Source organism: Rousettus aegyptiacus, unplaced genomic scaffold, assembly GCF_014176215.1.
Source record: "Rousettus aegyptiacus isolate mRouAeg1 unplaced genomic scaffold, mRouAeg1.p scaffold_m13_p_8, whole genome shotgun sequence".
NCBI classification, from domain to species: domain Eukaryota; kingdom Metazoa; phylum Chordata; class Mammalia; order Chiroptera; family Pteropodidae; genus Rousettus; species Rousettus aegyptiacus.
Window position 1 is genome coordinate 8,797,222 of NW_023416311.1, and position 27,963 is coordinate 8,825,184.

The window sequence follows — 27,963 nt, forward strand, 5'->3', positions numbered from 1 at the left end:
GACCATCTCCTTATCTGGGGTGTGTTGTGAGTCATGTTGTCTGCTTTCCTCAGAATGTAACCGGAAGGCTCATGGTGGGCCTCCGCTGGTGGAACCAGATCGATGAAGATGGGAAAAGCCACTGGATTTTTGAAGCCAGAAAGGTATTCTCCATTACGAGTCAAACCAGAACAGGGAAAATGGCTGTGGGATGTTTCCGTGGGTTCCTTCTGGGCTTTGCGCAGATCTGAAGCCCGCCCCGCACAAAGCCCATTGCTGCCGGTGCTCCGGCCCATAGCAAAAGCACGTGGTAAATAAACGAAAATGATAGCGTGAGTCACTTTCCCACAAACAGGTCTCTGCAAATCATTTCGCTGCCACAGAAGCCGAAGCCCGCATCTTCTGGCTTGGCCTCATCATTTGCCCGATGATTTGGATTGTGTTCTTCTTCAGCACCTTATTTTCCTTGAAGCTAAAGTGGCTGGTAAGGCGACACTTTGACCCTGACATTGCGTTGACATCTGTACAGAACCAGAGGCTGCCGGAGTAGGTTTTTGTTATTTATTATTGATAGATTGATTGAAATAGCTTTATTAATTCACATAGCATACAGCTCACCCATTGTATACAATTCGGTCGCCTTCTAGAACATTCACAGGGATGCCGCCATCACCACAATCAATTTTAGGACATTTCCATCAGCCCAAAAAGACACCCTGTACCCTTTAGCCATCACCACCTCCCCCGTTTCCTTGTTCCTCAAGCCCGTCACCCTCTCATCTTTCTGTTTTTACAGATTTGCCTATTCTGGACATTTCCTATAAATGCAATCCTACGATATGTGCTATTTTGTGTCAGGCTTCTTTCACTCTGCTTAACTTATTTTCAAAGTTCATCTGTGTTGTGGCATATATCAGTACTTCTTTCCTTTCTACGGCTGAGTAATATTCCATTGTATGGACATGCCACATTTATTTATCCCTATCTGTTGGTGGACATTTGGTAGTTTCCACTTTTTGGAACACATGAAAAATGCTGCCGAGAGAGGAGTTTGTAGAAAAAGCATACAACATCCTACCTTGGACAGGAAACTCTTTTTTTTTTAAGATAACCCAATTTTATTTATTTTTTTATTATTTGTATTTTTTTTTTTTTTTTTTTTTTTTAGGCAAGGCAACCCTTAGTTGACCTTACAGATTGCAAGGACCTTGTCAGCTTACAATCCCCTTACTTTTTATTTTTTACGCCTACAGCACCTGGTCTCCCTAGGTGGTCTCCCATCCAAGTACTAACCAGACCTGACCCCGCTTAGCTTCTGAGATCAGACAGAATCGGGCTTGCTCAGGGTGGCATGGCTAGACAGGAAACCCTTTCTAAATAGGAATAAGCTAGCCTCTTTCTAAATTGGAATAGGCTAGCCTCAGAGTTCTGAAGTTTTATTTCAGGGTCACCATATTTCATTGCCATGATCTGGTTCATTCAATGAGAAAACAAAATATCCATAGCCAGTATAAGCAGCAGTGTAGTTAAATGCACGGACTCCGAAGTTTAGATTCTGATGCTACCACACATTAACTCTGTGACCCTGGTCAACTTCAGTTTCTCTGGGCGGGCTTCAAATTCCACCCTGCAAAATGCGATGATTATAATGGCACCGACTTCTCAGGTTGTTGATGATTAAAAGGTGTCCATGAGTATTTGTTAGTGTTCATTAAAGGTTGACTATGACTGTTAGGTGTAGGCCAGAGTCATGACTACTTGGTTTGGGAGGAACATTTCAAAATATGCTCTTAGAAAACTTACCTTTGCTTTCTCTGAGCCCAGGCCCTCGTGATAGCTGGGATTTCCCTCCAAGCTGCTAACCTGTATGGCTACATCCTTTGTAAGATGGGAGGTGAGAGTGACATCAGCAAAGTCACAGCCAGGTTCCTGTCCCAGACGGTGTTCCAGACGGTAAGTTACTGAAGTCTATCTCCTGGACCTCAGCCCTCTAGACAGACACTCAAGTAAGGAGGACTATTGACAACTGCAGTTTTTAATGTTTTCCGTATCAGCCAGGCTGCCACTGTTAGTTTTTTAAATTATACTAAAACACACACAACATAATGATAAAAAATCATTACCATTTTAATGATTTTTAAGTGTACAGTTCAGTGGCATCTAGTACATTCCCTCTAGGCAATCACCACCACCGCCCACCTTCCCAAACTGAAACTCTGGACCCATTAAATAGTAATTCCCCATTCCCCATCCCCCAGCCCCTGGCAACCACCTGCCTATTGGGCAACTACCTATCCAATGCATTTGACAGCTCTGGGGACCTCACGTAAGTAGAATCATACAGTGTTTATTTTGAGATTACCATTGTTAATTTTAAGAAGAACCACAAATAACTTTTTTTAACTTCACATGTATTTCTAGAAGTGAGAAACACATCTTTTAGATTTGACCAGGCGCATCCTGAAATGGTTTGAACCATCTTACGTTTGAACGGTGCTGCCGTATGCTGAGACGCTGAGCGACCGGCTGTGCAGGCTCTCAGCACATTGTGGGTTTGCTCCTGCCTTGAATCAGCAGAATCGTCACGCACAGGTGGGGATCAAAGTCATGGTTGGCTTTCCTCTTGCAGGCCTGCCCGAGTGACTTTCAGAAGCCTCACCTTGAGGGGCTGGAGATCCACAAGTGTTAGGTAAGAGGCGGGATCACAGTGGGGGTCTGGAGACGTGTGGGAAGTGCAGCTCTCCCAGGCTCAGCTGTGCCTGTGGTCTGGGCGGGCTTCCCCCTGTGCCCCGAGTAGCCAGGTGCAGAGTCAGGCAGGAACCAGCACTGGGTATCCCCAGAGCTTTGTGGCCTCATCGCCCATGAGAGGGGTCCCACCTTCCTCTGGACATGTGCAAATTTGACCATATGCGCTGGCATGTAGGGGAGAGGGGAGGGAAATGAGAGAACGGGAGGGAGAGAACAAGGGGATTTGCCTGCCCTTCCACTTACGTGCCGGAGTAAGATAAGAACAGCTTACCCTTCCCTCAGCTGTCTCAGTTCCTGTGCACCTCTCACGCAGAGTAAGCATCTCACCAGAGTGAGCATCTCACGGCAATGCGGCGAATTCTAGAGTTTACATCTGTCTTTCCTTTATATGTAATAAAAAACCTGTAGATTATCTTATCGGACACTGGAAGTTCCTGGATAGTGTATACATATGACTATACAGGGTGTAGACACAGACTCCCAATCCTCCTTACGTGGGTGATTTAAGGGCTTTTCTGGCGTGCATCGTATGCTTGCCCTCAGAACAAGCCCTCGCATGAGGCTCTCTTCCTATTTTAGTTTTTCCTCAATCTGAGGAATAACTGTGGACTATGCTACTTAAAAGCATACGTGTGTATTTCTCAGTGCGGCTGCATTTCCATCCTTTGTTTCCTTTTTAGGCTTATCTTCAGAAGCAGCAGTGGCTGAAACAAGAGGTTCTGTACTCGACCTTCTAGCAGAGAATTCCACAACCCACAGACTTGGCATTTTTCAGTGAAGCAGGCCTCAGGGAGAGGTTTGAGGAGACATTTTTAATTTAAAACAGCACATTCGTAAAGAATGCCCTTTACATATGTTCTAAAGAAATGTGTACACATCTTAATTAAAGTGTCTCTGAAAAAGTGACTTCACACCACACCAGAGTCTGGTCCCTCTCTGCCTGGGACCCCTGCCTTGTCCCCGATCTGGGCAGGTTTCACTAGACACGCCGCTTGCGTCCACAATGTTCCCTGGTTTCAGGAACTAATGAGGTTCTCTTCCTTTGGCTGATGGAGATTACAAAACTCTTGGATTCCTGGAAAACAAGATAGAGGGCAGAGAAGCATGGACGGCTCTCAGTTTCTCAGGCAACTCTGCCCTGTTCGGGCCAGGGCGCTTTTAGTCAGGGGTGGAACCCCCGGGAGGCTTAATTCAAAACGAACAAACAAACCAACCAACCCCATTTCTGTTGACGTCCTGTATCTTCAAAGTGACCTGAATACCACAGTGCCCCTCCGCGGTTACAGCCACCAGCGGGAGGCTTTTCATTGGACCACACTACAGATCAGGAAGCCTGGGAATGATGTCATGTACCCCTGATGCCACGTCACTACACAAAAAGAACCTGGCACAAACCGAGACTCTAGAGCTTTAACTACTGACACCTCCGTGGTCAACTCAAGGCCTCCGATGGCCGCCCACTGGCGGAAGCAGGTCTGCACATGCACGTGGGTTTGGTTTAACTTACTTGGCTTTTTTTTTTTCCTTAATCAATTTTCAATTTACGGCTTTACCGAGATGTATTTCCTATGCCATAAAATTCACGCTCACTGTGTCTTCTAAACTATGAGTTTTAAATAATGTTCACAACATTGATGACTAGAAGATAGACTCCCAGCTTCCTGGGCTGAGGGGGACACTCTCCACATTATCCTAGACCCAACTACCCTACTGTCCCCAGCCGAGGCTGCATGGCAGTGACCATTTATGATCCTAAATCAGACCTTATCACACCCCAGCCCACTTTGCTCATTTATGTTACTTCCTGGCCCCACGGCCAACTGAATTCACAAGACTCATATCGACACTTACTTTGAATTATACTTCTGTAGGCTAATGTGGCAGGGGAATCCGGTGCATCAATCAAAAACGACCGTCCTTCATCGCAACTCTTACCTTCCAGAAACAAATGAAAGAAGATTAAATCCCTGAAGAAACCAGTGGCAACATGACCTTGGAGCCCTTTCCGTGCCTGTGACATTATGATCCTGAGCCCACTCCTCTCATAATGAAGAACAAAGCCAAGAAAGAGTGTCGGGGGTCTCAGAGGACCTCATCTGCCTCCCCTCCATCCAGCAGGGACCCTGGCTAGCATTTCGACGTGGCTCTGACCCTCGCCTGGTCAGTGGTCTTTGGTGTGTGTGCCTATGAATCATCTGAGTGGTGTGTGGCAAACGCAGGCTCCAGGGCCCCACAAAGAACGGATTTGGCACTGCTGGCTGGGCCCAGGAACCTGCATTTAAAAAGATTAATTAGTTCTATTGAGTAAAAAGATAATGGTAAAAAAGCATGGAATACAAAAGGTTATGCCCTGAAAGGTGAGTCCGAAAGAGACTACCAGTGTTTCAGATGTCGTTCTAGAAATGATACAAGTATAGAGATGTGGCATATATACCCACACACATACTCATACAGTTAAAAAACAAAAGAATGAACAGGAGCATATAGTACACGTATTCTGCCCATAGCTTTTTCCATAACTTCATCTTGGTCATTCATTTCACATTGGTATTGATCCATCTGTTAGTCTTTCCCAAGACTGTCCACTCCAGTGCCCTACTATGGACGCGAAGGCCACCTCTAGGACCACATGTCAACTCAGCATCCAGGTGAGCAGGAGGCAGGCGGCCTGCCCTAGTGGGTGGGTGGTGGTCTCACCTCCTCCGTCTGCTCCACCCACCTCTCACCCTGGGTAGACCCCGCGGTAGGCTTCCCCACCCCGCTCCCCAGGTGCCAAGCGCTGCCGGAGAAGCAGGCTCAGCGGGTCCACCACCCACAGCTGCTCCCCAGCCTTCGGTGGACCCTGGCGAGGCCAATCGTGGAACTCTTGTTTCCTCGACTCCCCTAATGCACTGCCCTGTGGGACACGGAAACCCGAGCGAGAGCGAGGGAAGGCGCCCGGAGAGGGGGTTGGCGAAGGGGGCGCTCCCGTGGGAACGTGGTGGAAGCAGCCGCGGAAGCCGCTGAGTCCAGGGTAGCTGGACTAGGTCTGGGAGGTACAGGTCCCAGCGCAGTCTCCCAAGGGCCACTTTGTTCCTTTCCTAGTACCTGCCCTGCACCCTGGCATCTCCCTGACCAACACAGGCGCCCCTCCGCCCTGAGATCCGGGCTGAGCCGGGAGGCCCCACTTGATGACGGGATAGAGGCGTTTAGAGTTTGGACTCGCCCACCTATGCGTGGATCCAGAGGCACTTTGCCGAGCAGAGGGATCTTCAGATTCTGGCACATGACTTCCGCACCCCCTGTCGTTGGCGGGAATATCTGAGACTCTTTCTGTGAGGCACATGAAATGGGGGAAGAATCGTGACTTTGTTTCAGAATCACGAGAATGGGCATTTTAAAGAAACTTAAAAAAAAAAAAATCTCTATTTTGAGTGTGAAATGCTACCAAAAGAATTTTCATTAAATCAGCCATAGGAGGTTTTAATCTTGATCCCACTTCTAGAAATGCCGGGGAACCAGTTTCGCAGAGAACCGTTCCTCTTAGCTCCTCCCCCGCGGAAGAAGGGGTTGGTCGGGTGACAAGCTCACCTTGCACTTCGGGCAGATGAAGCCGCTCATGTTCTCCACCACCCCGATGATGGGCAGCTTCACCTTGTGGCAGAAGCTGATTTCTTTCCGGACATCCTGGAGCGACACTTCCTAGCGAGGTTCAAAAGACCAGTTGTTTCAAAGTCAAAGTACAAGAAAGAGAAGGTCTGAGTGGTTGAGGGGGTGGGGGGGGAGGGGGGGCCTGATGCGCCCGAGGATTTACTGTCATAAAGCCCTAGAGGTGTGTGCCATCTATGCAGTAAGTTAATTATTTAGTGCCGACCACGTGCTAAGCCCTCCCTGTTCTGGGTGTCAGAATAAACCTGAACAGCCACATAGCAAATGTCCAATCAATCTATAGAAGAGACTTTTAACATACCTCGATGTCTGCTTTCTTGTCAACATGCTATGCTGAGCCAAAGTGTACACTGTTTTCTAGGTCAGGGGACGGTCACTTAAGGCCTGCGGGCCATACCTGGTTGCCCGCCTATTTCTATAAAGTGCTTCTAGAACACAGCTCGTTCCTTTATATGTTGTCTCTGGTAGCTTTCACCCGACAATGGTGCAGGTGAGTGGCGATGACGGAGACTGTATGATCCCTAAAGCCTAAAATAGGCACTATCCGGGCCCTTACAGAAAAAGTTTGCTAACCTCTGGTCTAGATGATCATGAACACAAACAACTTTATGGACAGAGAGAAACAGGAATATTGCCACCTTTGGACAGCTTCAAAGTCAATGCCGATCTGAACGCGCACTTGACGGAGTGAGGGCTGTAATCACTGCTTGGTACCCTCTCTCCTTCCCGCCTAACATTATTGCAGTCGAGTGCGTCCCAGCTTCCTGTTGTCAAGTACAGTGGAGTCATGCCTAGGAGGAGCCGTGTTTCCTTTCACAACAAATGCGGTATCAGAGAAGCTATCTTTGTGCCAGCAACATTTTTTGTCGTTGTTTCTAAAGGGTTTGTTTTTAGAGCAGTTTTATGCTCACGGCAAAATCGAGTGGAAAGTACAGAGACTTCCCATATGCCCCTTGCTTCCACACACAAAAAACATTCCCCACCATCAAGATCCCGAGTGGTACATTCCAACTAGTTTTCCTTTTCCTTTTAGGTGATTTCGTTGGGATCTATTTTTGATAGTCCTGCGGGTCTAGAGTGAGTCACAGCCACTTTTTAAAAATTCAATAGAAAACACTCCCAAGGACAAATCTATCTCCCACAGCCACACCCCAGCCAGGTGCCCTGTGCCTCCAGCCAACTACGTGCGGTCCTGCTCTTCCACACACCCTCGACATCTCCCTGCACAGGGCACCAGAGGGAGGCGACAGACATGAATCCTGTCACGCCACGCCCCACGCGAGGCACCTGCATGCAGCCTGCGGCGCCCGTCACACGGCGTCAAGCGTGTGCTCGTGTCTGCAGCACCGGGGGTCTTCAGTGACGTGCATGAGCCGGGAGGGAGGCCCGGTCTGTTTCACGGCCCTGGTGCCCAGCCCAGGGCCTGCACATAGTAGGTCCTCAGTGAGGGTGAAGGAAGGATGAGGGGTCGTACTGACTGGTTCAGAGACAGACTAAGATAAATAAATCCCCTTTACATTGTGCTTCTTACGGGGAGAAGAATATTGTGAAGAGAGGTATAACTGAAGAGAGTCACCTGCCGGTTGCTTGGGATCCCTTAAGATCGATGGCAGTAACACCAAAGCATGTCTCAGATCTGGCCGCATAGTTGCCAGGTTACTGAGTTTGGGTCCACCGAGGCCCCGTGTTATGGCCTCCTTGTGACTGGCACAGAAGATGCTCTCAAGGGCCAGAGAAGGGCTTATCCCGAAATCCCCATCTACGCCCCAGGCTGGGTCTGTGGAGACTTCCTTAATTACTCTGAAATGCAAATGGAAGGAGCACTGCAGATTGGGGGGCCTGCTATGCTCTTTCCACTCATGTGGGCATGGCGAGAATGGGTGACCACGGTGAGGATGAGGTGACCATGAGGGACAGTCTGAATGATCACGGTACCAACAGTCTCATTGGCTTTGTGAAGGGAAATGAAAAAGGTGATTCTGAACCGCTATTGGACCCAAAACAACCCCAACCGTTAACCAAAAATGTCTGGACCAAAGATAAACAAGGTGTCCGCAGATCCAACCAGTGTCTGTTTCAGAGCATGTGTTCTGGGGATCTGCTCTGAGCCCAGGGTCTCAGCCCTGTGAGGAAGAAACGGCCCCACGCCGTGTGGTTTGGACCCAGCTCCATGCGGGCACTCGCTCACCTGCGGGGTGGTGATGATCACCGCCCCGTCGATGTGTGCCGCGGCCAGGTACTGGACGGCCGAGAGGTGCTCGTCCGAGGTCCCGGGCGGGGTATCCACGATGAGGTAGTCTACCTCCCCCCAATCCACGTCGCGGAGGAACTGCTTGATCATGCCTGAGAAGAAGAATCCACACTGACGTCTCTTCCCTTTTCCTAGGCCTCCTGAAGAAGCATAGTTTGTAATCTTTATGTACATTTGGTCTATGCTCCAAATCAGGGGTGTTCGGCATCGCCTGGAGACGTTTCTGGTCACCATGACGACGATGGGAGTCCTCCTGGCATCTAGCCCACACAGGCCAGGGGTGCCCCTGCAGCAGAGCGCGGCCCACCCCTCCCCTAACAAAGAATCATCTGGTCCAAAATGTCAGTAGTGCCAAGTGTGAGGAGCCTTGCCCTAACTGACACTTCTGCACTGTCATCTAAGGCCTCGGTGCCCAGTCAGACTGGTACTGACGTCATCTCACACACTTTTCTCTCCAAGAGAGATAAGCCACTACAAAACCCAATATGAATAATTTCAGGATTGTGTAGGTTTTTGGGAGAGAAAAACCCATAGTAGATATTAATATTTGTGAAACAAAAACTGATATTCTTACTAGCTGCCTTCAACCAGTGAAGAAACAGGTGGCGAGAGAGAGGCCTAAAAACTGCCCTACAGAGCCCACCCCGCAGGGTGACTGTGGCCATCTTGACAGTCCAGGATGCAGAGGAAACTCAGAGCAGCCCTGCCCTTGGAAGGACGCGATAAAGGGAAGAAAGCAGAGTGGCAAACCATTTTTCTTTGGTCCCCTCCAGATAACGGCGTCATCGGGACTGCTGAGCAAGAAACCCACCGACATCACCCCCAGGTTGTCTTCGAGGAACTGGTGAGGATGAGGCAAGACACATTTTACTGAAAGCCATTTCTGGGACAAGATGACCACGTGATCTATGAGCATACTCACTCTTTGCATCATCATATCGTTTTTGGAAGAAAAAAAAAAAAGGTTACCATATTGAGGGGACAGAAAGAAGTACCACACGGCCGTAAGCTGCAGTGACAGCCAACTTGGCTGAAACAAATGAGTATCATCTTCTTAACTGTCTTAACCTGGGTTGGCAAACTGTGGCCACCAGGGCTAATATGGCCTGCTATCTGTTTTTGTACATAAAGTTTTATTGGAATAAATCCATAGTCATTCATTCACATATTACTATTTTCAAGCTACAATGGCGGAGAGTGTATGGCCCACAAACCGCGGACTGTTACTGTCGACCCTTCGCAGAAACGGTTTGCCAGGCCCTGGCCTTCACTGTATTCCCTGTGCCTAGAAAAGTGCCGCGATAAGTATCTGTTGACTGACAAACAGGTGCGTTGAGAACAGTGCCCCCCTCTCCCCACATCCGTCATGCGCATGTGGCCCATAACGCGCCCCCTTGGGAATAAGGCAGAGAGGTGAAGACTCACCACAGGAGACCAGCCTGAGCCGCTCTGGTGAACCTGCGAAACACGGGCATCGAGATTCATTGGCAAATTCTGCCCCCTGGTCACACTTCATGCGCAAGTTTTATGCAGTAAGAAGGCAGTTTTATCTTCCACAGTTCATCGCCTACGATGCTACCACTACGTGCTTAATCGGGAGTGAACTGCGGGGGAAGGGGGGACGGAAGCTGTAATGCAATCACCTCCCCCGAGTCGGGTTATGTGGAAACTCTACTCAGACATCTAGTCAGGGAACTGAAGTTACCAGAGGTCGAATATCATTTGGGGTCTGAGGTACTTTCAAAGAGTGATTGATGCTGGCTGGGAGTTGTTGAGAAAATGCAGGTCGTGGTGGAGCAGTGAGGTTGCCTCTAAAAATGAGCCAGGTGATACAGCACCTGCCCTGTCAGTGGCCTGAGCTGACCTGCTGTCCCCAGGGGGCAAGAACGGGGGTGGGGGGGGGCGGTGTCAACAGGAAGCTCCCAGGGGCTACTTCAAGGTTCAGGCTCTTTCCTTCAGTTCATTGATAGCCAGGGTTAATCTCGGCATCACCCCTTTGTTAAGAAGCTACGACCTAAGCAACTCTCAATTACGCATCTATCTTAGAAATTGGAGCAATGTAGGAGCCAAAAGAGAAAGTCTATTTTTCTTAATGAAGTCTTAGTTTTAAAAATAGCCCTACTAAGATATAACTCACATATCACACAATTCACCTACTTAAAGTGTACGATGCAATTCAGAATAGTCACATAATTATATATTCATCATCGTAATCACTTTCAGGACATTTTCATTACTCCAAGAAGACACCCCGCACCTCTTAATTGTCGCCCCCAATCCCTGCATTTCCTTCCAGTACTAGGTGACCATGGACCTACTCTCTGCCTCTACAGATGTGCCCGCTCCAGTCATCGCACAGAAATGCAATCACATAATACATGGCCCTTTGTGACTGGCTTTGAGGTCTCTCTTAAACAACCCCGTTCATTCCTACTTATCTTCGTTCTTTAAGTCACTGGTCTTAGAAGAAGGGGTAAACAAGAAGACTGAATAGTGTAGGAGAATAAAATAGTGGAAATTCTGTTTTATTTTTCACCATTTAAAATTCTGGACTTTACATACTGGTACAGTAAGTAGTCTATGTATATAACTTACAAGTAAATAAATGTAGCGTGGGCATGTGTAACAAAGCTTTTTATTATCTATCATCTGTCCCTTCCCACAAGTGCCTTGTTCTCCGCTATACCCCAGCACCCAGAATATAGTCCTGGCACTAGGGTACAGTGCCAATCTTGAACCAGTCTTGACGCCCCTGGAACGGCCTCGTCCTCCAGGCCAGCTTCAATGCGCCACGCCTGGAGGAACCCTTCCTTGGCCTGCTTCTTGCTGCTCAGAAGGGAGAGACCAGAACCTGCAAAGCCTGCTGTGGCCATGCCCCAGGCCCACGTCACTTGCCCGCTTCGCAGTCTCAGTTCCCCAGCGATGACCACAGGGCAGGAACATACCCTCGCATCCAGGGGCCGAAACCCCAGCCGGCCCTCCTCTAGTTTTCCCAGTCAGAGCTAAGTTTCCTTGTCTAACTTCTGCATTTCACTTGTTGTTTCCCTTCCCCTCTGGGAAGGCATCGAAACCAACACTTCTCAAATGGTCGGGATGAACTTTAGAGAATCCCGCCCCTCGAATTCACGGCTATTGTTAAAATGGACTGATGGACTAGCGGACGTTTACCCGGTTTCCTCCCGTCCACGTGTAAGAAGCATGGGCTCTGCTGACCCGTTTGTTCAGGCTCAGTAGTTTGGCACTGCGTTTGCCCTAAGAGGCCGCTTTCCTGCGATTTATCACGCAGCTCTTACCTGTTCTCCTTCTAACCCCATTATCTTGGGAATTGATGGCCCGCATATGTCAATGTCTAGAAGAGCAACCTGGGGAACAAGAAGAGACCGGAACAGTGACATAACCGAGCACACAATCCTCCAGATACGTACAGCTGGGATGGGTACAGGGTCCGAGGAAAAGGAGGGAGGGGAGAAGCCAGACAGAAATGGGGTCCAGTGTAGACCAAGCAGAGTTACAACATATCTCTTTCTGGCCATGAGACACAGCCCGAGACACCTAGAGAGAACTTGGGAAAGTACATCGACACCCCTGCCCCAAGTCTGGCCTGGCTCGAGGGTGATCTCATGGGCCTGGGTGTCAGGTCATTGGAAATTCAGGATTTCATACTGTTTACTTGGCCCTTACCATGTGCTTGGGGTGGGTATGACTATCTCTGCTTTGCAGAAGAGGAAACTGAGGTTCAGAGGGGCCCGGTGACTTGTTCAATGAGCAAAGGGCAGAGCTGGGACATAAACGTGGGTCATCTTTCCAGCACCCCATGGGGCCTGGTGAGGATGGGAGTGGACCCTCCAGCTGACCATGCCCCACTCCTCTGTGATCCTGATGGTCAGTGATCGCTTAGGGTCATCTTCCAGAAAACAAACTGAAAATAAGAAGGAAATCTAGCAAAGCTCATTGCTAGCGGTAAGAGCACCCTGGGATGACTCCCTCGCCCCAAACACCCTGGTCCCCCGTGTGATAGCTGAGGTCTGAGATGGCCTTCGGGAGCCTGCTGAGGAGCCCGCTGTATTCATCTTGAAAGCTCTCATGTCTTTGATCCAAAGTGCAGCGCCTCGGGGTAACTTTTCAACTTGCCCCAAATTCGCTTCTCGCTTCCCTCCTCAAGCCTCTCAACAAACCCCAACCTACTTCCTCGCATGGAGTCACTCTCAGGAAAGCAGATCACACAGTAGACCAGCCGTTGGCCTCGCATGCCCCCTGCTGGACACTGCGAGGAGTGCAACAGAAAGACACAACTTGACAACCTGACTTCTTGGCCGCCTTGATCTAGACTCTTGGGGACCGATATGTGTGTTAAGACAGACATTTTACATCGGAGCCTCACAATTTAGAAAATTACGCCATCACTATACCCCTAACAGAGACTTTCGTTAATACTCTCAAATCTCTAGCCGGGTCTCCGAGTTCTTTTTTGGGGAACAATTTAATCAGTTTCCTTTTGAGGCATTACTCTCCCCACAAGGGGGCGAATCTTGAGGGAAATGAGATGCAAGGATGCAAGAAACAGATTACATGCACTCACTCTCGTGGCGGTACCCAAAAAGGCTGGGACACGTTCCTGCTATCCAGATCTCCAGAGTGGCGCTGTGTCCTGTCCCTTCCAGACTTCCTCTTGAAACCGTCACTATCCCCAATATCTGTCCAATTCATTTTCTGCTCAGCTTAAGCCATAGAACCCTAGCTGGGAGAAACGTGCCTGCATTAATCCTCACCACGGACTCTGTGGAAGGTGCTAGAAGCCTGATGGCAAGAGGAGGCCTTACCACACCTCTCCTGCCCAGCTCTACAGTCTCTAAGGTCCAGAGACAGGCCTAACAAGTCTATTGCCCTGAACTACCTCGCGGGGATCTTTTAAGGATAGACTTCACCTCAGATCACAAGGCAAGAAGATAAGCTGGTAATTTATGGGAACTGGTGACTTTTGTGGTGGCAAGATGGCATGGGCTTCTTTGATGTCTCATGGCTCAAGCTCCTCCGCCTCCCTTTACCACAACTCATGCATTTCCCAGCCTGCTCGTGACTAGTCAGGGGTGTTTCCCAATTCTGCTGCCTCCTTGATTCAAGGCCCTTTGTAAATGAGCTGTCAGACACCTGCCTATCTTGAGGGCTAACATGAACAACCTCACTCAGAGTTTGTCCTGAGCTTTGCCAGACAGCAGGCAGAAAAGGGACAGGGAGCTTCCCACTGTCCTGGGAAGATGTGTGCGACTTGACTATAATCAATGAGATACATTGAGCATCTACTATGGGCCGACTCTGTGCAGCTTTTGGAGACAAGTATTCAGCCATCAGTACGTTTGCAAGGGGAAACATGCTCTCCTGAGTGCTGACATTTTTTGCATAAAGAGAGCCCACGCATTCAGCCATATTTCCACACTAGACGGTGTGCTTTCCTTCAGCATACTGCAAAGTCTAGACACGTGTGCAGTGGGGACTTCCAAACACAATTATTTGTAAACAGCTGTCTATTCACAAGTGGTTACTTGCAACTGGCCTGGTTAAAGCCCATCTCCAGAGATCTCCGATAGCTCTAAAGGTGACAATTATTCTGGGTCATCTGGATAATCTGAGAAAACAGATTTCTTGGCCAGCCAACTGGCCAGTACAAATCTGACTCGAACAGCAAGTGATTGTTGACTAACAGAACCGGCAAGTAAGTATATTTTGAACCCGCGCAGCACTGTACTCTGGGCAGGCTACAAACTCATTGTCACAAAGCAGAAATGTCATCGCCCCTCCATATTCCAGCTAAATATTCCAGTAATAATGATGATTGCTATCAAGGACATTTATTGAGCACTTACTACATGTCAGCCACCATGTTAAGTACTTTATATTTACAGGAATTATCTTACTCAGTCTGGAGTCCCGTTTTATAGATGAGAAGAGCGAAGCAGAGAGAGCCTGTAACCCACCCAAGGTTACAGCAGTGGTGTGGGTGGAGCTGGGACGTGGACCTCTGCAGCCCAACTCCTTGGCCACCACGCTAGACTTCGCCTGCCACCCCGCCCCTAGTACTCAAGTAGAGTTCTGGCACCTCCCTCGTCTTCCCGAACTGAGACGCCTTGCTGCCTCTATCTCCCCGACATTGCCCTCATTTGTTCCCTGCCGTCTTCTCCAGCCACTGCTCTAGTCTGAACCTGTGGCCCCTCAGGGAGAATGAACACCACCTCCTGGCTGGCTTACCATCACCCTCTCACAGTACTCAACCACACACCTGGCGAGCTGTCACAGCGATGCTCCTAAAGCAATGCCTGAATCATGCCTCTTTCCTGTCCAGATGTCTGACCAGGTCGTCCAAAGCCTCCACGGTCCGCCTCGGCCTCATCCTTGGCCCCCTTCACTCGGGCAGTCCCCAGCTTGCCTGCCCTGTGGTCCCACTTCTGCGCCTCTGCTTCCGCCCACCACCCCACATTCATCAGTCACCATCCCAGTCTAGAGGGCCCCTTCTCCAAGCCCAGGTGTCCCCTCGGTCATCTCTCCCTTTCCTGAAATCCCTAGACCACATCTTGGATGGTGGATACCAGATTCCAGAGAGGCCTGCATCAGCCACGTAGGCCAGTGAGAGCGGCTCCATGTGTTATAAAATGATCGGAAGAGAAATGAGGAATGAGAATTCAGAGCCCTAGTGAACGAACACTGAGCTTTGTAGATCACCTAGTCCAGCCTCTCCACTGTCCCAAGAAGGCTGTGGCTTGCCCAAGGTTCCAATCTTCCCGAAATGCCCTTCTCCAGCTAGCCCTGGTGATGCTGGTGTTACAAACCAAACATGGGGCCAGAAAACTGCAACCTGGGGACCAAATCCAGCCTGCCACCTGTTTTTGTACAGCCCACAAATTGAAAATGGTTATTATATTTTCAGAGAGTTGGGAAAATAAAAATCAAGAGAATACTTTTATTTCACGATGTGAAAAATTATATAAAATTTAAATTTCAGTGACAAAGTTTTATTAGAACATGGCTGTGGTTTACAGGGCAGACCCAAATAGTTGCTACAGAAACTGTCAGGCCTGCGAAGTCTAAAATATTTACCATCTAGGTTTTATATATAGAGTTTGCTATCAACTGAAGCAAACTCTGATTTCTTAATCTAATCCTGGAGTTTGTGGATACTGGCAAGGTGTCTCGGGCTGTGTGTGTGTGTGTGTGTGTGTGTGTGTGTGTGTGTGTGTGTGTACTGAGGGTATGTAAGTATGGTGGGCTTGATCACCCCTGCCCGCTGTAGCTGGCTGTAGTTTTGTGTGTGTAGAGGAAATAAAATCTTTATCATATTAAGATTTTAGGGTGCTATTTCACATGCAGGTAGAATGAGTTATCTCATACAAGTAGAAAATACTGAAATTTATCCAGGTTTTAGAGTTTTAAAATATAAGAGGCAATATGTGTTTGAAATTTCAATATTAAACATACCTCTACAGTCCCCTTCAACACTATCTTTAAAAAAAAAAAAAGTCAAATAAAAGTGGAGGGCTATTTGTCAATGAGTTAGGAAAGAAACTTAAAGTGAAAGTGTTAGCCCTCATATACGAAAATAGCTTTCAATATTCACGGTGCATAAAAAGAAAACTCATTTTCAGAAATAAATCAGTGCACGAAAGAAGGCACACACAAAGACCATGGAACGAACTGAAATGGTAAGGAATGGCTTTTACCGTGAATAATATAAAATTGTTTCTACATTAGAGAACCCTTCTGCATGCCCCCAGTAGTGCTGATGGGAAAAACGGCATTGAGTTTGCAACTCAAATTGACTAGCAGGCTCTCTAACCCAGAGCACACGCAGCACCAACACACAAGTCCTCAGCGAGATCTCTCATTTCAGGGGTCAATGTGCTGGGCAGTTGGGTTCTGAGTTGGGTTCACCCTTGCCACTGTAGCAATTCTGATATGTGTGTATATATATATATATTTTTTTTTAATGGGAATGTTGAGCAAAAGTTCATTTTGGAAAAAACAAAGAGGTGGAATGTACTGTGTGTTAAAAACAACACCACCAAAAAAAATCTGAAACCTCCAGTAGTCATGATTTTATGTGGTATGAAATGATAATCACACTGAATAATGGGATCACTCGCTGAGGTCCAAACAAAATTATCATGGATCCCACTGAATAACCCAATGTACTTTAAAAATCACATATTGCATATTTCCATTTGACCTTTTTTTTTTGGTAGAGTCTTCTTTACCTTCTCACGTCTTTTATTAAAGCTGAGACCAGAGAGCAGCACTGGGTACTTTGAGTTTTCCTGCTCATCTGTGTACCTTGGAAGAAGTGAGTGGCCTAGTCCAGGGGACAACAAGTGTTTTCATCAAGGGACAAATAAAAAAAACATGTTAGGCTTTGTGAGCAAAATTAAGGATACTATGCAGGTACTTATGTGACAACTTAAAAGCAACCATTTATAAGTGCAAAAATCATTCTTAGCTCACAAGGCATAAAAAGACAGGAGACAGGCTGGTTTGGCTATGAGCTATAGTTTGTAAGACCCCTGGCGTAGAAAAAGGCAGAAAGGGGTTGATAAAGAGAAAGAAGTCTGAACTTAACATAATAAATAGTCAGTATGCTAAGAGAAAGGTGCACCTATCCATTTTCATAGCTAGAGAATCCAATGAAATACTTTATTTCACTACTTGACTGCTACGTGCTTCCTCCTCTGTGCAAGGATCTAGATTCAAAGAGTCTAATTCAACTTGGTCTAAGGAGTCATTTCTCTATGAGCCATCATGAACCCTCAGACAGGAGCCTGTCCCAGTTTTCCCCAAGGTCCCACCTGTGTGTTTTCATCCTCTGCTAGGGCATGAGCAAGGTGGGCGCTGAAGGTGCTTTTCCCAACACCGCCTTTTCCAGACAACACCAAGATCTTGTGCTTCACGGTCTTCATTTTCTCTTTGATTTCCTCTATAGCTGCAAAAAAAAGCAATTCAGGTGGTGATGTCCCTGACTAAATCCCAAAAGTCATTCTTTCAGTGGGCTAGAAGGAGTTAAGTCCTTGGGGCTATTTCAAGGGATCATGTGTGAAATACCACCTAGTCAAAGGTGATAATAAGTGCTACAAAGAAAATAAGGCTATTATCACATCTGACATGTTCTTATTTATTGCTTTACATATCTGTCTCCCCATACCAGAATATAAGTTCCACGGGGGTGGGACTGTCATGTTCACCACTTTATTCCCAGCTCCAAAACAGAGCTTTGCACATAAAGTCATGTACCACTTAATGACAGGGATACATTTTGAGAAATATGATGTTAGGTAATTTCGTCTTGTGAATATCATACAGTGCACTTACACAAACCTAGATGATGTCACCTACCACACACCTAGTCCGAATGGTACAGCCTACTGCTCCTAGGTTACAGGCCTGTATGGCATGTTACTGTTTGAAACATCACGAGATTAATTCAAGCACAAGAGAAGACGATGTAATCAAGAGATAAACACGAGATGTATGAGGCTGCTTGCTGCCTGTGTAACACGACACACTGTTTACAGCAAACTTGTTTTTCTAAGTAGAAAAGGTATACTCTAAAATAATGAAAAGTATAATATACAGTAGTAAATACTTAAACCAGTAACAGTCATTTATTATCAAGTATTATACTGTATGTAATTGTGCTGTACTTTTATATGACTGGCAGCACAATAGGTTTGTGTGTCACCACAAACCTGTGAGTAATGCTTTGTGCTATAAAGTCAGAACAGCTACGACACTAGGCAATGGGAATTTTTTAGCTCCCTGATAATCTTATGGGACCACTGTCATATCTGCAGTCCATCACTGAAACATCGTTATGCAGTGCATGACCGTGGCCATGAGTCCTAACCTGGGGACAAAATCTGCCAGGGACATTTGGTGATGTCTGAGGGCATTTTTGGTTTGTACAAGGAAGGGGTGCTCCTGGCATGTAGTGGGTAGAAGTCAGGGATGCTACTAAATGTCCAATGATGCTCAGTACAGCAGCCCCCGCCCCGCCACCACACAGAATTATCCAGCTCCAAATGTCAACAGAGGTTGAGAAATCCTGACAAAATGGCAGGCACTTGATAAGTACCTGTCACTGATGACTATCACTTATTATACATTTGTGGTGCTTTCACTATTTCACCTTATTTCAAATCCTTCAAATGACACGGAAGTAACTATTTTTCTCCCCTTTATTGATGAGGAAACAGAGACTCAGAAAAGTTAAGACTCTTGCTCAAGGTGACACTGCAGGCTCCAAGAATCAAATCCAAGTCTCTCTTTGAACTTCAAGATTCCCCTCCCAGCCTCCTGCTTTTTAACCTTTTAGTAGGTTCTTAGAATCCTCCCATCCTCTAATTTGTCCCTCATTTTACTTATGGCAGTGAAGATTCATTTGCTTGCTTACTTGTTTATTGTGGGTCTCTCCTATTAAACTAACACCCTCTAGAGCAGGGACCACATCTGTCTTTCACAATTGTATCCCTAGCACAGGGAACTGCGCCTAGTCCATGATCACACATCGCTGTTAAATGAATGAATCGCTTCTCAAAAGGAAGAAAATTCTGTCCAACGAAAGTAGCTGACGGAGCCAGGATTCAAACCCAAACTCCCAGACTTCAAAGTTTATACCCTTTTCCCTTTGCTGGTGGCCTCCTGCCGACCAGTGTGTTACTGCACTCGAACCTCTGGCCTCACCTCTCAACCCAGCCGACTTGCTCCCATGCCCCGTCCCTCTGGAGATCCCTTTTGACTTCACTTTAATCACTGATCCTTCAGGCTCTGTCCAGATCCCGCCACTTAGTTCCTAGCCCTTTAAGGGCTCTGCCCCTCTGGCCCCCACCCCTGTCACTCATTCAAGTCCCGCCCCTCTCCGGGCATATTTTACCACGCCCCGCCCCCTCTGGGCCCGCCTCTCCTAATTGGCCTCCTCGACTCGCCGCAGTCACTCATCCTTCAAGCCCCGCCCACCTTCCCCTCCGCCCCGCCTCTTCCGGGCCAAAGGCTTTCACTTCCCGTTCAGGGCTTGTTCCTTGCTCACCCGGGTCAGGAGTCGCACCAGCTCCAGAAGCGCATAACCGCTGGTTGGGGCACCCTTGACATGCGGCCCCTCGGCCTGCCTGGGCGCTGCCGGTCCCGGGACAGTCTGCGCAGAGAAAATATCACAGTTAGAGTAGCTCCTGTCCTTTCAGCCCCGCCACCCACACCCCCTCCACGAGCTCACCGTGAGGTACCTCCTCCATTTTGCCGACTTAGTCGCCGGAACTACGCGGTCACCGGAACCCCCCGTTGCGTATTTCCGCCTCGTGGCACCAAATCTGACCCTCCTGCCTCGAGAAGTAAGTCTCGGAGAGAGCTGTGCGCACGCGCGAACCTTGTGTAGGTACTTGAGTGTTCTCGTTTCTGTCACGTTTGAAAGTGATGCAGATATCATAAATACTTAAGCCTGTATCCCCAAGGAACAAAGGCGTTATCATGCACGACCTACGTACCATTTTGATACCGGAGAAATCTAACTTTGTTGCAAAATTATTAGCCAACATACGCTTTATAATCAAATTTACTCAATTGTCCCAAATAGGACCCACAGACACCCTCACCCCTATTGGATGCAGTTCAGAGTCGCACTTTGCATTGACAATCTAGAACAGATGTCACAATCTCCCCAGTTACTTTCACCCTTGTCTTTTGAGACATTGATAAGTTTGAATAGTTCAGGCCAATTGCTGTATAGAATACACCATAATCTTGATTTCTTTGGTTACCCATTCATGATTAGATTCAGGCTGAGGGTTTTCAGCAGCACATGTGTAAAGTGCAAAACTTGTATCACAGTAGGGAGCACATAATGCCCATCGATCTCATTGTTGGTATTAAAAAAACAATTCAACTGAATAAATTTTAAAGAGTTTATTGATTTTATTCAATGATTCACGAATCATCCCATTTAGCAGACAGAAAGGAGATCTGAGGAGCTGTATAAAATGAAAGATTTATAGACAGGAGCAGGACAAGGAAGATATTTATACTAGCAAAAAGTGGATTGTTTGTGGCAAGGCCACTTTCATTTAGGGATGGCAGGGCTCTTTGAAGCAGATGACTTTACCAGTGCTGACCAGGTGATTTCTGATTGACTGGTTTAAGATGCCATTTCTGGGAGAGGCCAAAACTGTAATTAAATCTTGGTGGTAGTATGGGGCTTATCATAAGCGACTCCATTTGGGGCCTGTTGTCTTGTTTTTAACATTGATAAGTAACGCTTGATCACTTGGCAAACATGATGGCTGCCCTGTTTCACCAATGACTGGTACTCTTTTCCATTTGTAATTAACAAAGTCTCGGGTGATTCGTTGAGATCATGTACATCAACCTTTCATTCAGTGGTTTTAGCATCATTCTTGCCTGAATTAGTTATTTCAGTGTTTGCAAAATTGTGTTTTTCTCAACTCTTATCATTACCCATTATCTCTGTTTACTAACTGGCATCCCTCTGTAAATAGGAGCTCACCCTCCCACACACTTTTTTGAAAATCACTATGGATTTGTGAATTTTTAAAATTCTTTTTTATAATAATCATTATTCTTCCTGGTCACCGTTTACCCCCTCCATGCAGAATTGGCCAGTAAAGCCTCTTCAAGCCAACTCCTGTGTTTTGGACAACAATCCAACTTCTTTGAGCATTTTTCGTACTTTCTGACACAATAAGATATTCCAGGCTTGCCTACTTTTCTTACTACAGCCATATCTCCAAGGAACCCAGTTGGGTGTCCCACAGCTCAACTCAATTCTGACATTATTTACTCAGAGATAGCGTCAGGTCCCAAGAGATTGCTCCCCCCACCCCCACTTCAGACACCAGTTGAAAGCCCAGGTTGTCCTTTGTGATTCTGACTAACTAGCTATAGATTGAGGGGTTCCAAGAATCCCTCCTTGGCCTTCAGGCATCATTTGTGAGTCCAGGTTGTTACCTGTGCTTCTGACAGGCTAGCTATAAGTCGGAGGTTCCCATGACCTCCTCCTTGTTTGGGTTCAATTATTTTACTAATGCAGCTCACAGAATTCAGAAACATTTTACTTATTAGATTACTGGTTTATTATAAGAGGATATTACTCAGATGGAAGAGATACACAGGGCAAGGTATGGGGAAAGGGCGTGGAACTTTCACATTCTCTCTATAAACGGGCCACCCTCTCAGCATCTTCATATATTCACCAACCGGGAGGCTCTCTGAACTCCATCCTTTGGGTTTCTATGGAGGCTTCATTACACAGGCCTGGTGGATTAAATGATTGGCCATTGGTGATTGGTTCAAACCTCAAGTCCTCTGCCCTCCCCAGAGATCAGGGTTGGGTGGGACTGATTGTTCTAACCCTTCAATCACTTGGTTGGCTCCCGTGGCAACCAGCCCCATTCTTAAGTCAGATCCAAAAGTTACCTCATTAACATAACAAGAAACACCTTTATCACTCATCAACACTGAAGAAATTCCAAGGATTTAGGAGCTCTGTTTCAGGAATGGCGGGGAGATGCCCCCAAATATATTTCTCATCATAAAGCACAATATTACAGCAAGTTTCAAAAACTCAGGGCAGATTACACAGGCGTTTATACCTCATGCTCTGAAGTCAGACAACACGTGTTCAAATCCAGACTCCAGTCATTTGGAGCTGAAAACATTGGGCAGGTCACCTCATATCTCCAGCCTTTATTTTTTATTTTTATTTTTGCCAGCCTGTAAAAAGGGGATAATAAAAGCCCTTGTTCCATGAGGTTCTTGTGGAAATAAAATAATTTAATTCATGCAAAGCACCAAGCACAGAAAATCCAGAGAGCAAAGCTGTAATACAGGCACACCTTGGAGACATTGCCGGTTCAGTTCCAGACCACTGTAATAAAGCGAGAATTGAAATAAAGCATCACGATCCTTTTGCTTGTGGAGGGTCTTGCCTTCAATTAGTAAAAAATACAATACCTGTCAAGGCAATAAAGCGAAGTTCAATAAAGTGAGGTCCACCTGTACAGTTGTATAGTGGCTGTTACAGAGATGAGACCCTGCATCCTTATTTACAGATGGGGGAACTGAGGCCTAGACAGGGAAAGTTGCCCCAAATCACATGCAGATTAGCAGATGAAACAAGACAAGCACCTAGGTCGAACCTGTTAAAAATTTAAATGCTGATTCAGCAACACAGGAGCATTTTAAACACCTGCAGATAGTGAAAAGAGGAAGCACATGTGATTCTGAATTTTACCAATAGATGGCACTCTTTCCTTACATATGAACAAGTAGCAAATGTGTGTGTGTGTGGGGGGGGGTATATTTTAAGTTTAAGAATAGAGAATTTTCTATCTCTTCTTTTGAATCCAGCAAAAATAACTAAAAAAGAACTATCTATGTACACCGCAGGCACTTAATGTGTAATCGAGTCGAAAAATAACACTATATACAAAGAAACTAATGTTGGTTAAGAACACCAGGTGTCTGCGTTCAAGTCTCAGCTCTTTGTCTTTGACCAGCTTTCCATCTTTTCTTCGTAACTCAGTTTAATCCTCTGTAAAATGGCAGTAATATTAACTGCCTCAAAAGGTTATTGATGGGAGGATTAAATAAGTTAATATTGAGTAAAGCCGTTTTTTAAGTGCCTGGCTCATTTGAGCCCTGTATAGCTGTTTGCAATTATTAGTTTGTTTCTTACATAGCTTTATTGACACCATCACCACAATCAAGATTGTGAACACACGTGTCACCCCACAGAGCTTCCTCGTGACCTTTGCAAACTTTCCCGGCACCGTTCTCAGGCAATCCATGATGTTTCTTGTCTTTATAGATTGGCTTGGATTTTCTAGAATGTTATAGAAATGGAAACTTACCGCATGTGCTCCTTTTCACCTGGCTTCCTTCACTCAGTGTATTTATTTTATATCCGTCCATGACGTCGCACGTGTGAAGTTTATTTCCTCTGGTTGCTGCATAGTATTTCGTTGTCGTGTTATACCACAACTTGTTCATCCATTTGCCTGCGGACGGACTTTTAGATGGCTTCCAGTTTGGGGAATTCACAAAGAAAGCGGCTGTAAATATCGCTGGATGAGTCTTTGTAATGACATGCATTTTCATTTCCCTGGACTAAATGCCTAGGAGTGAGATGGTGAGAAACTGCCAAACTGTTTGCCAAAGTGGTCGTGCTCCCCCTGCTGTGGATGTGGGGTTTGGCTGGCTGCTGCAGGGGCTCTGCCACCAGCGGCTTCGGCCAGGCCTTTGGGTCCCTGACAGTCTAATAGGTGCATACTGGTAATGTGGTTTTACTTTGCGTTTCCCTACTTAGTAATTATGTCGAACTTCTTTTCGTATGCTCATTTGCCATCAGCCTATCTTCTTTCCTGAATTGTCTTTTCAAATTGTAAGTCATTTAAAAAAGATTTCTTTGGTTGTTTATTTTATTATCGAGTTTGGAAAATATGTTCTGGATACAAATCTTTTATCAATTGTATGTTAGGTAAATATATTCTAGTTTGGCTTGCCTTTTCATTCTCTTAAGAATGTGTTTTGAAGAGCCATTCTTAATTTTGATGAGGTCTAATTTATCAGTTTTGTTCTTTTACATGTTGTGTTTTTGATATCCTATCGAAATCTTTGCCTAACAAAGATTTTCTGCTATGTTTCCTTTTAGAATCTTTATAGCTTTAGACTTAAATTTAGGTCTATGACCAATCTGAAGTTAATTTTCGTATGTCATTTTTTTTATATACGATGCAAGATGTGGGTTGAAATTCATTTTTTTATATATGGATGTCCCATTAGTCCAGCACCATTTGTTGAAAAGACTGTCATTTCTCCACAGAAATAACTATGCGCCTTTGTTGAAAACCAGGTGACCATGAATATACAGGTACGTTTCTGGATTTTTTTTCTGTTCCATTGATCTTTGTCTATATTTATGCCAGTACCAAACAGTAGCTTTATAATAAGTCGTGAAGTCATAATGTCTGAATCCTACAACTTTGTTTTTCTTTTCAAAATTGATTTTTGCTTCTAGGACCTTTGAATTTCCATATGAATTTTAGAGTCAGTTTATTAATTTCTACCCCAAAAGAGCCTGTTGGGATTTTGATTAGGTTTGCATTACATCTAACCTTCATTTTGGGGAGAGCTGATATCTTGACCATAGAAGTCTTCCAGTTCACACACATGACATATCTTTCTAGGTCCTTTTAAATTTCTCTCAGCAATATTTATAATTGTTTTTTCAGTCTTTTTTCTGTCTGTTTCATTTTGGATACTTTCTATTGCTATGTCTTCAATGTCTTCAACTTCACTGATCTTTTTCTCTGCAAAGTGTAATCTGCCTTGTTATGGTCTGAAAGGGTCCCCCCTCCCCACTCTGCCCCACCCTGCCCCCAAATTCATGTGTTGAAGCCCAAACCTCCAAGTGATGGTACTGGGGGTGGGCTTTAGGGAGGTGGTTAGGGTTAGGTGAGGTCATGAGGGTGGGGTGTGACCATGGGATCAGTGCCCTTATAAGGAGAGACACCAGAGAGCTTGCTGTCTCTCCTGGCGAGGAAGGCCATTTGAGGCCACAAAGAAAGGTGGCTGTCTATAAGCCAGCAAGAGAGACCTCACTAGAACCCAACCATGCTGTCACCCTTGATCTGGGACTTCCAGCCTCCAGAACTGTGAGAAGAGGATTTCTGTTGTTGATAAGCCACCCGTCTGTGGTGCTTTGTTATGGCAGCCTGGGCTGACTACGACATGTCGTCTTTAAACCCATCTCGTGTAGTTTTCATCTCTGCAAGTTTGGTTCAGGAGTGTGTGTGTGTGTGTGTGTGTGTGAGAGAGAGAGAATCTTTCATGTCTCCACTTAATATGTCCAGTGTTTTCCTCTAGCCTCTTGAACACATAGAATGCAGTTGTAATAACTTTCTAGATGTCCGTGTCTACCAATTCTGTTCTGTGTCATTTCTGGTTCAGTTTCAGTTGCTTGATCCCTGCACTGCCCCCTCCCCCCATTATGGGTTGTATTTTCCTGTTCTTTGCATGCCTGATCATTTTTATTGGATGCCAGACATTGTGAATTTTACTTGAGTGCCGAAAATTTTTGTATTTTTACAAATATTCTTGATCTTTTTTTTCTTTTCGCGGGGATATGGTTAATGGACTGGAAACATTTTTATCTTTTAGGATCTTGCTTTTTCAGCTTTGTTGGGCAGGATGAGTGTGGCGTTAAGTCTGGGGCTACTGTTCCCCTAATTGAGGCAAAACCCTTCTGGGTATATGACTCGATGCTGCGCAAAGTGCAAAGGTCTCTGCCGTGGCTGGCGGGACGGGGGACTGCTCCCAGCTTCGTGGGAGCACAGGGGTTGTTCCTGCTAATCCTTCTGTGGGGTGGGGTCTTTCCCCAGCCCAGGTGTTTGCTTCACAATCGGGCACCCATCATGCTGGGCTGATGGGACCCGTGCACAAATCTCCAGAGCTCTCACTAGGTAGCTTGCTCCTCTTCCCTGCATCTTTCAGACTCTGGCCACGTGGGTGTCACACCTGCCCGGCTCTGTCTCCTTAAGTGAAGCAGCGCCCCATCTCTGTGCCATGGCCTAGGAACTGCCAGGCGGTGAGCTGGGGCGACCATGGGACTCACCTCATCTGTTTCTCATCTCTCAGGGGTCACTGTCCTTCATGGTCTGATGTCCAGTGTCTTGAAAATCATCGTTTTATATATTTTCAGTGTTTTTTGAGTTGTTTCAGTTGGGAGGGTATAGACAATCCCTATCATCCAGAAGCAGAAGTCCTATTAGGTTATATATTTGTATTACATATTACACTATATATGCTAGATATTGCTATACATATGTACTAAGAAATGAAATTCTGTACGTATCAGTATGGAAAGCTTAAGCATAAAGCAAGTCTCCCTCTGCGCCCCCCTTTCCGCTCCTGCCCTCACCCAGAGCTAATCACTCTGGCTCTGGTTCCTGTGTGTCCATCCAGAAGTGTAGTGTGTACAGTCGGCCCCCTGAATCCACCGGGTTCCACATCTGAGGACTCAACCAGCCATGGATTGAAAATATTCGGAAAAAAAGTTCCATTCTTGCTGACGTGTACTATGGAGTTAAACCTCTGATGGTTGTGTCTATACTGAATATGTATAGATTTTTCCCTCATGTCATTGTTTCCTAAACAATAGCGGCATAACAACTATTTATGTAGCTTTTACATTGTAGTAGGTATTATAACTACTCTAGAGGTGATTTCAAAGTATATGGGAGGATGTACATAAGTTATATGCAAATACTATGCCATTTTATGTGAGGGGCTTGAATACTATTTTTAGGGTCTGAAGCGGGGCCCGGAACCAACCCCCCGCGGATGCCGAGGGACCACTGTATACACTTACACACGTATCTGCGTGAGTGGTAGCATACCATCTAAACTGTTTTATATCTTGCTTTCTTCACGTATATCTTAGAAACTTTTCTTATCAGCAAGTACAGGTCTGGTTCTTTTTTTATGCTGCAGAGTGTCCCATAGAATAGATGTCGTATATTTTATTTAGCTAGCCAGTACTGAGGGACATTTGCATAGTTCTACTTTTTTGCACTGCTACAACCAATATGGCGGTGAACACAGATGTGCATGCATCTTAGCCCACATGCATGTAAGCATCTGCAGGGAGAGTTCCAGAAACGTTGCCGAGTCATTGGATACCAGCCAAGACCAGTGCTCTAAGCACCAAAAAGATAGCTTCTGAAAGTCAAAGAGAGAAAAAAAATGCTTTATTGTAAAGTACAATTTGTTTTTGAATAATACAAACTGACATGGATGCTAAATTGAAGGCAGTTTTCTTCTGGATTTTCTCTGTCACTCCTACATATGTCCCTGTTTTGCTGGTTTTCTAAGCACTGCTTGGAGCCACCTCCAGTCACAGCTTTGGCTTCCGGGAGGGCACAGGTGAAAGATTCCTGCCACCCACAGGGGGCACCCAAGGAACGCTTGCTGACTTGAGTCAGTTTCATCGCTGCCAAGAAAGTTCTTCAGTAGCGCTGCTCTGGTGTCACCTAAGACGGTCTCCGTGCCTCTCTCCTGCAGACCGATGGGTTTCGCATTGAAGTCACGGCCGTAGAGCCGGCCCTTCACGGCCACGGAAGTCTGGCAGCTACATCTCTATCTTCCCTGCAGGCAGAGACTGCAGTACAATAGGGTCAGTGCAGTGCCGGCTGGAGCTCCCAGTGTGGGAGGCAGAGCTGGGAGAGGAGGTCAGTCAGGCCTCCCATCTCCCCAGCCTCCCCTGCCCCACTTCCCACCAAGATGTCAGATAGAGG

At 46.3% G+C, this 27,963-nt stretch overlaps 3 protein-coding genes across 6 annotated transcripts in view; 2 read left to right on the plus strand and 1 right to left on the minus strand.

Moving 5' to 3' along the window:
* Positions 1 to 3,633, plus strand: part of TVP23A (trans-golgi network vesicle protein 23 homolog A) — a 24,036-nt gene extending 20,403 nt beyond the window's left edge. For both annotated transcript variants that reach the window (XM_016159673.2, XM_016159674.2), the window contains 5 exons: positions 54 to 143; positions 335 to 463; positions 1,804 to 1,932; positions 2,609 to 2,668; positions 3,408 to 3,633. In XM_016159673.2, coding sequence (XP_016015159.2) covers positions 54 to 143; positions 335 to 463; positions 1,804 to 1,932; positions 2,609 to 2,668 — 408 coding nt within the window. In that variant the 3' untranslated portion in view covers positions 3,408 to 3,633. The remainder of the gene's footprint in view (positions 1 to 53; positions 144 to 334; positions 464 to 1,803; positions 1,933 to 2,608; positions 2,669 to 3,407) is intronic.
* On the minus strand, positions 3,521 to 19,910 carry NUBP1 (nucleotide binding protein 1). The gene is made up of 11 exons (XM_016159672.2): positions 19,872 to 19,910; positions 19,689 to 19,793; positions 17,455 to 17,588; positions 11,920 to 11,988; positions 10,052 to 10,084; positions 9,377 to 9,467; positions 8,564 to 8,718; positions 6,298 to 6,408; positions 5,937 to 6,039; positions 4,579 to 4,662; positions 3,521 to 3,802 (listed from the first exon to the last, which is right to left on the minus strand). The coding sequence occupies exons 1-11, from the start codon at positions 19,888 to 19,890 to the stop codon at positions 3,744 to 3,746; spliced, it is 963 nt and encodes a 320-aa protein (XP_016015158.1). The 5' UTR covers positions 19,891 to 19,910; the 3' UTR covers positions 3,521 to 3,743.
* TEKT5 (tektin 5) overlaps positions 19,789 to 27,963 on the plus strand; it is a 45,832-nt gene continuing 37,657 nt past the window's right edge. Inside the window, exons 1-2 of one of the 3 annotated variants that reach the window (XM_016159671.2) lie at positions 19,789 to 20,026; positions 24,492 to 24,539. The gene's annotated coding sequence lies outside the window, so the exon portion shown is untranslated. The remainder of the gene's footprint in view (positions 20,027 to 24,491; positions 24,540 to 27,963) is intronic. The other 2 variants (XM_016159670.2, XM_036225703.1) reach the window with 2 other exon arrangements.

Bases quoted from the DNA above. Each gene is read 5' to 3' on its own strand.
- NUBP1 (XM_016159672.2), bottom strand. The intron at 6,409-8,563 runs GTGAGCGAGTGC...GAACCTCGCTAG, and splicing joins TGATCATCACCACCCCGCAG to GAAGTGTCGCTCCAGGATGT. The intron at 6,040-6,297 runs GTGAGCTTGTCA...TGTGCCTCACAG, and splicing joins TCATCTGCCCGAAGTGCAAG to AAAGAGTCTCAGATATTCCC.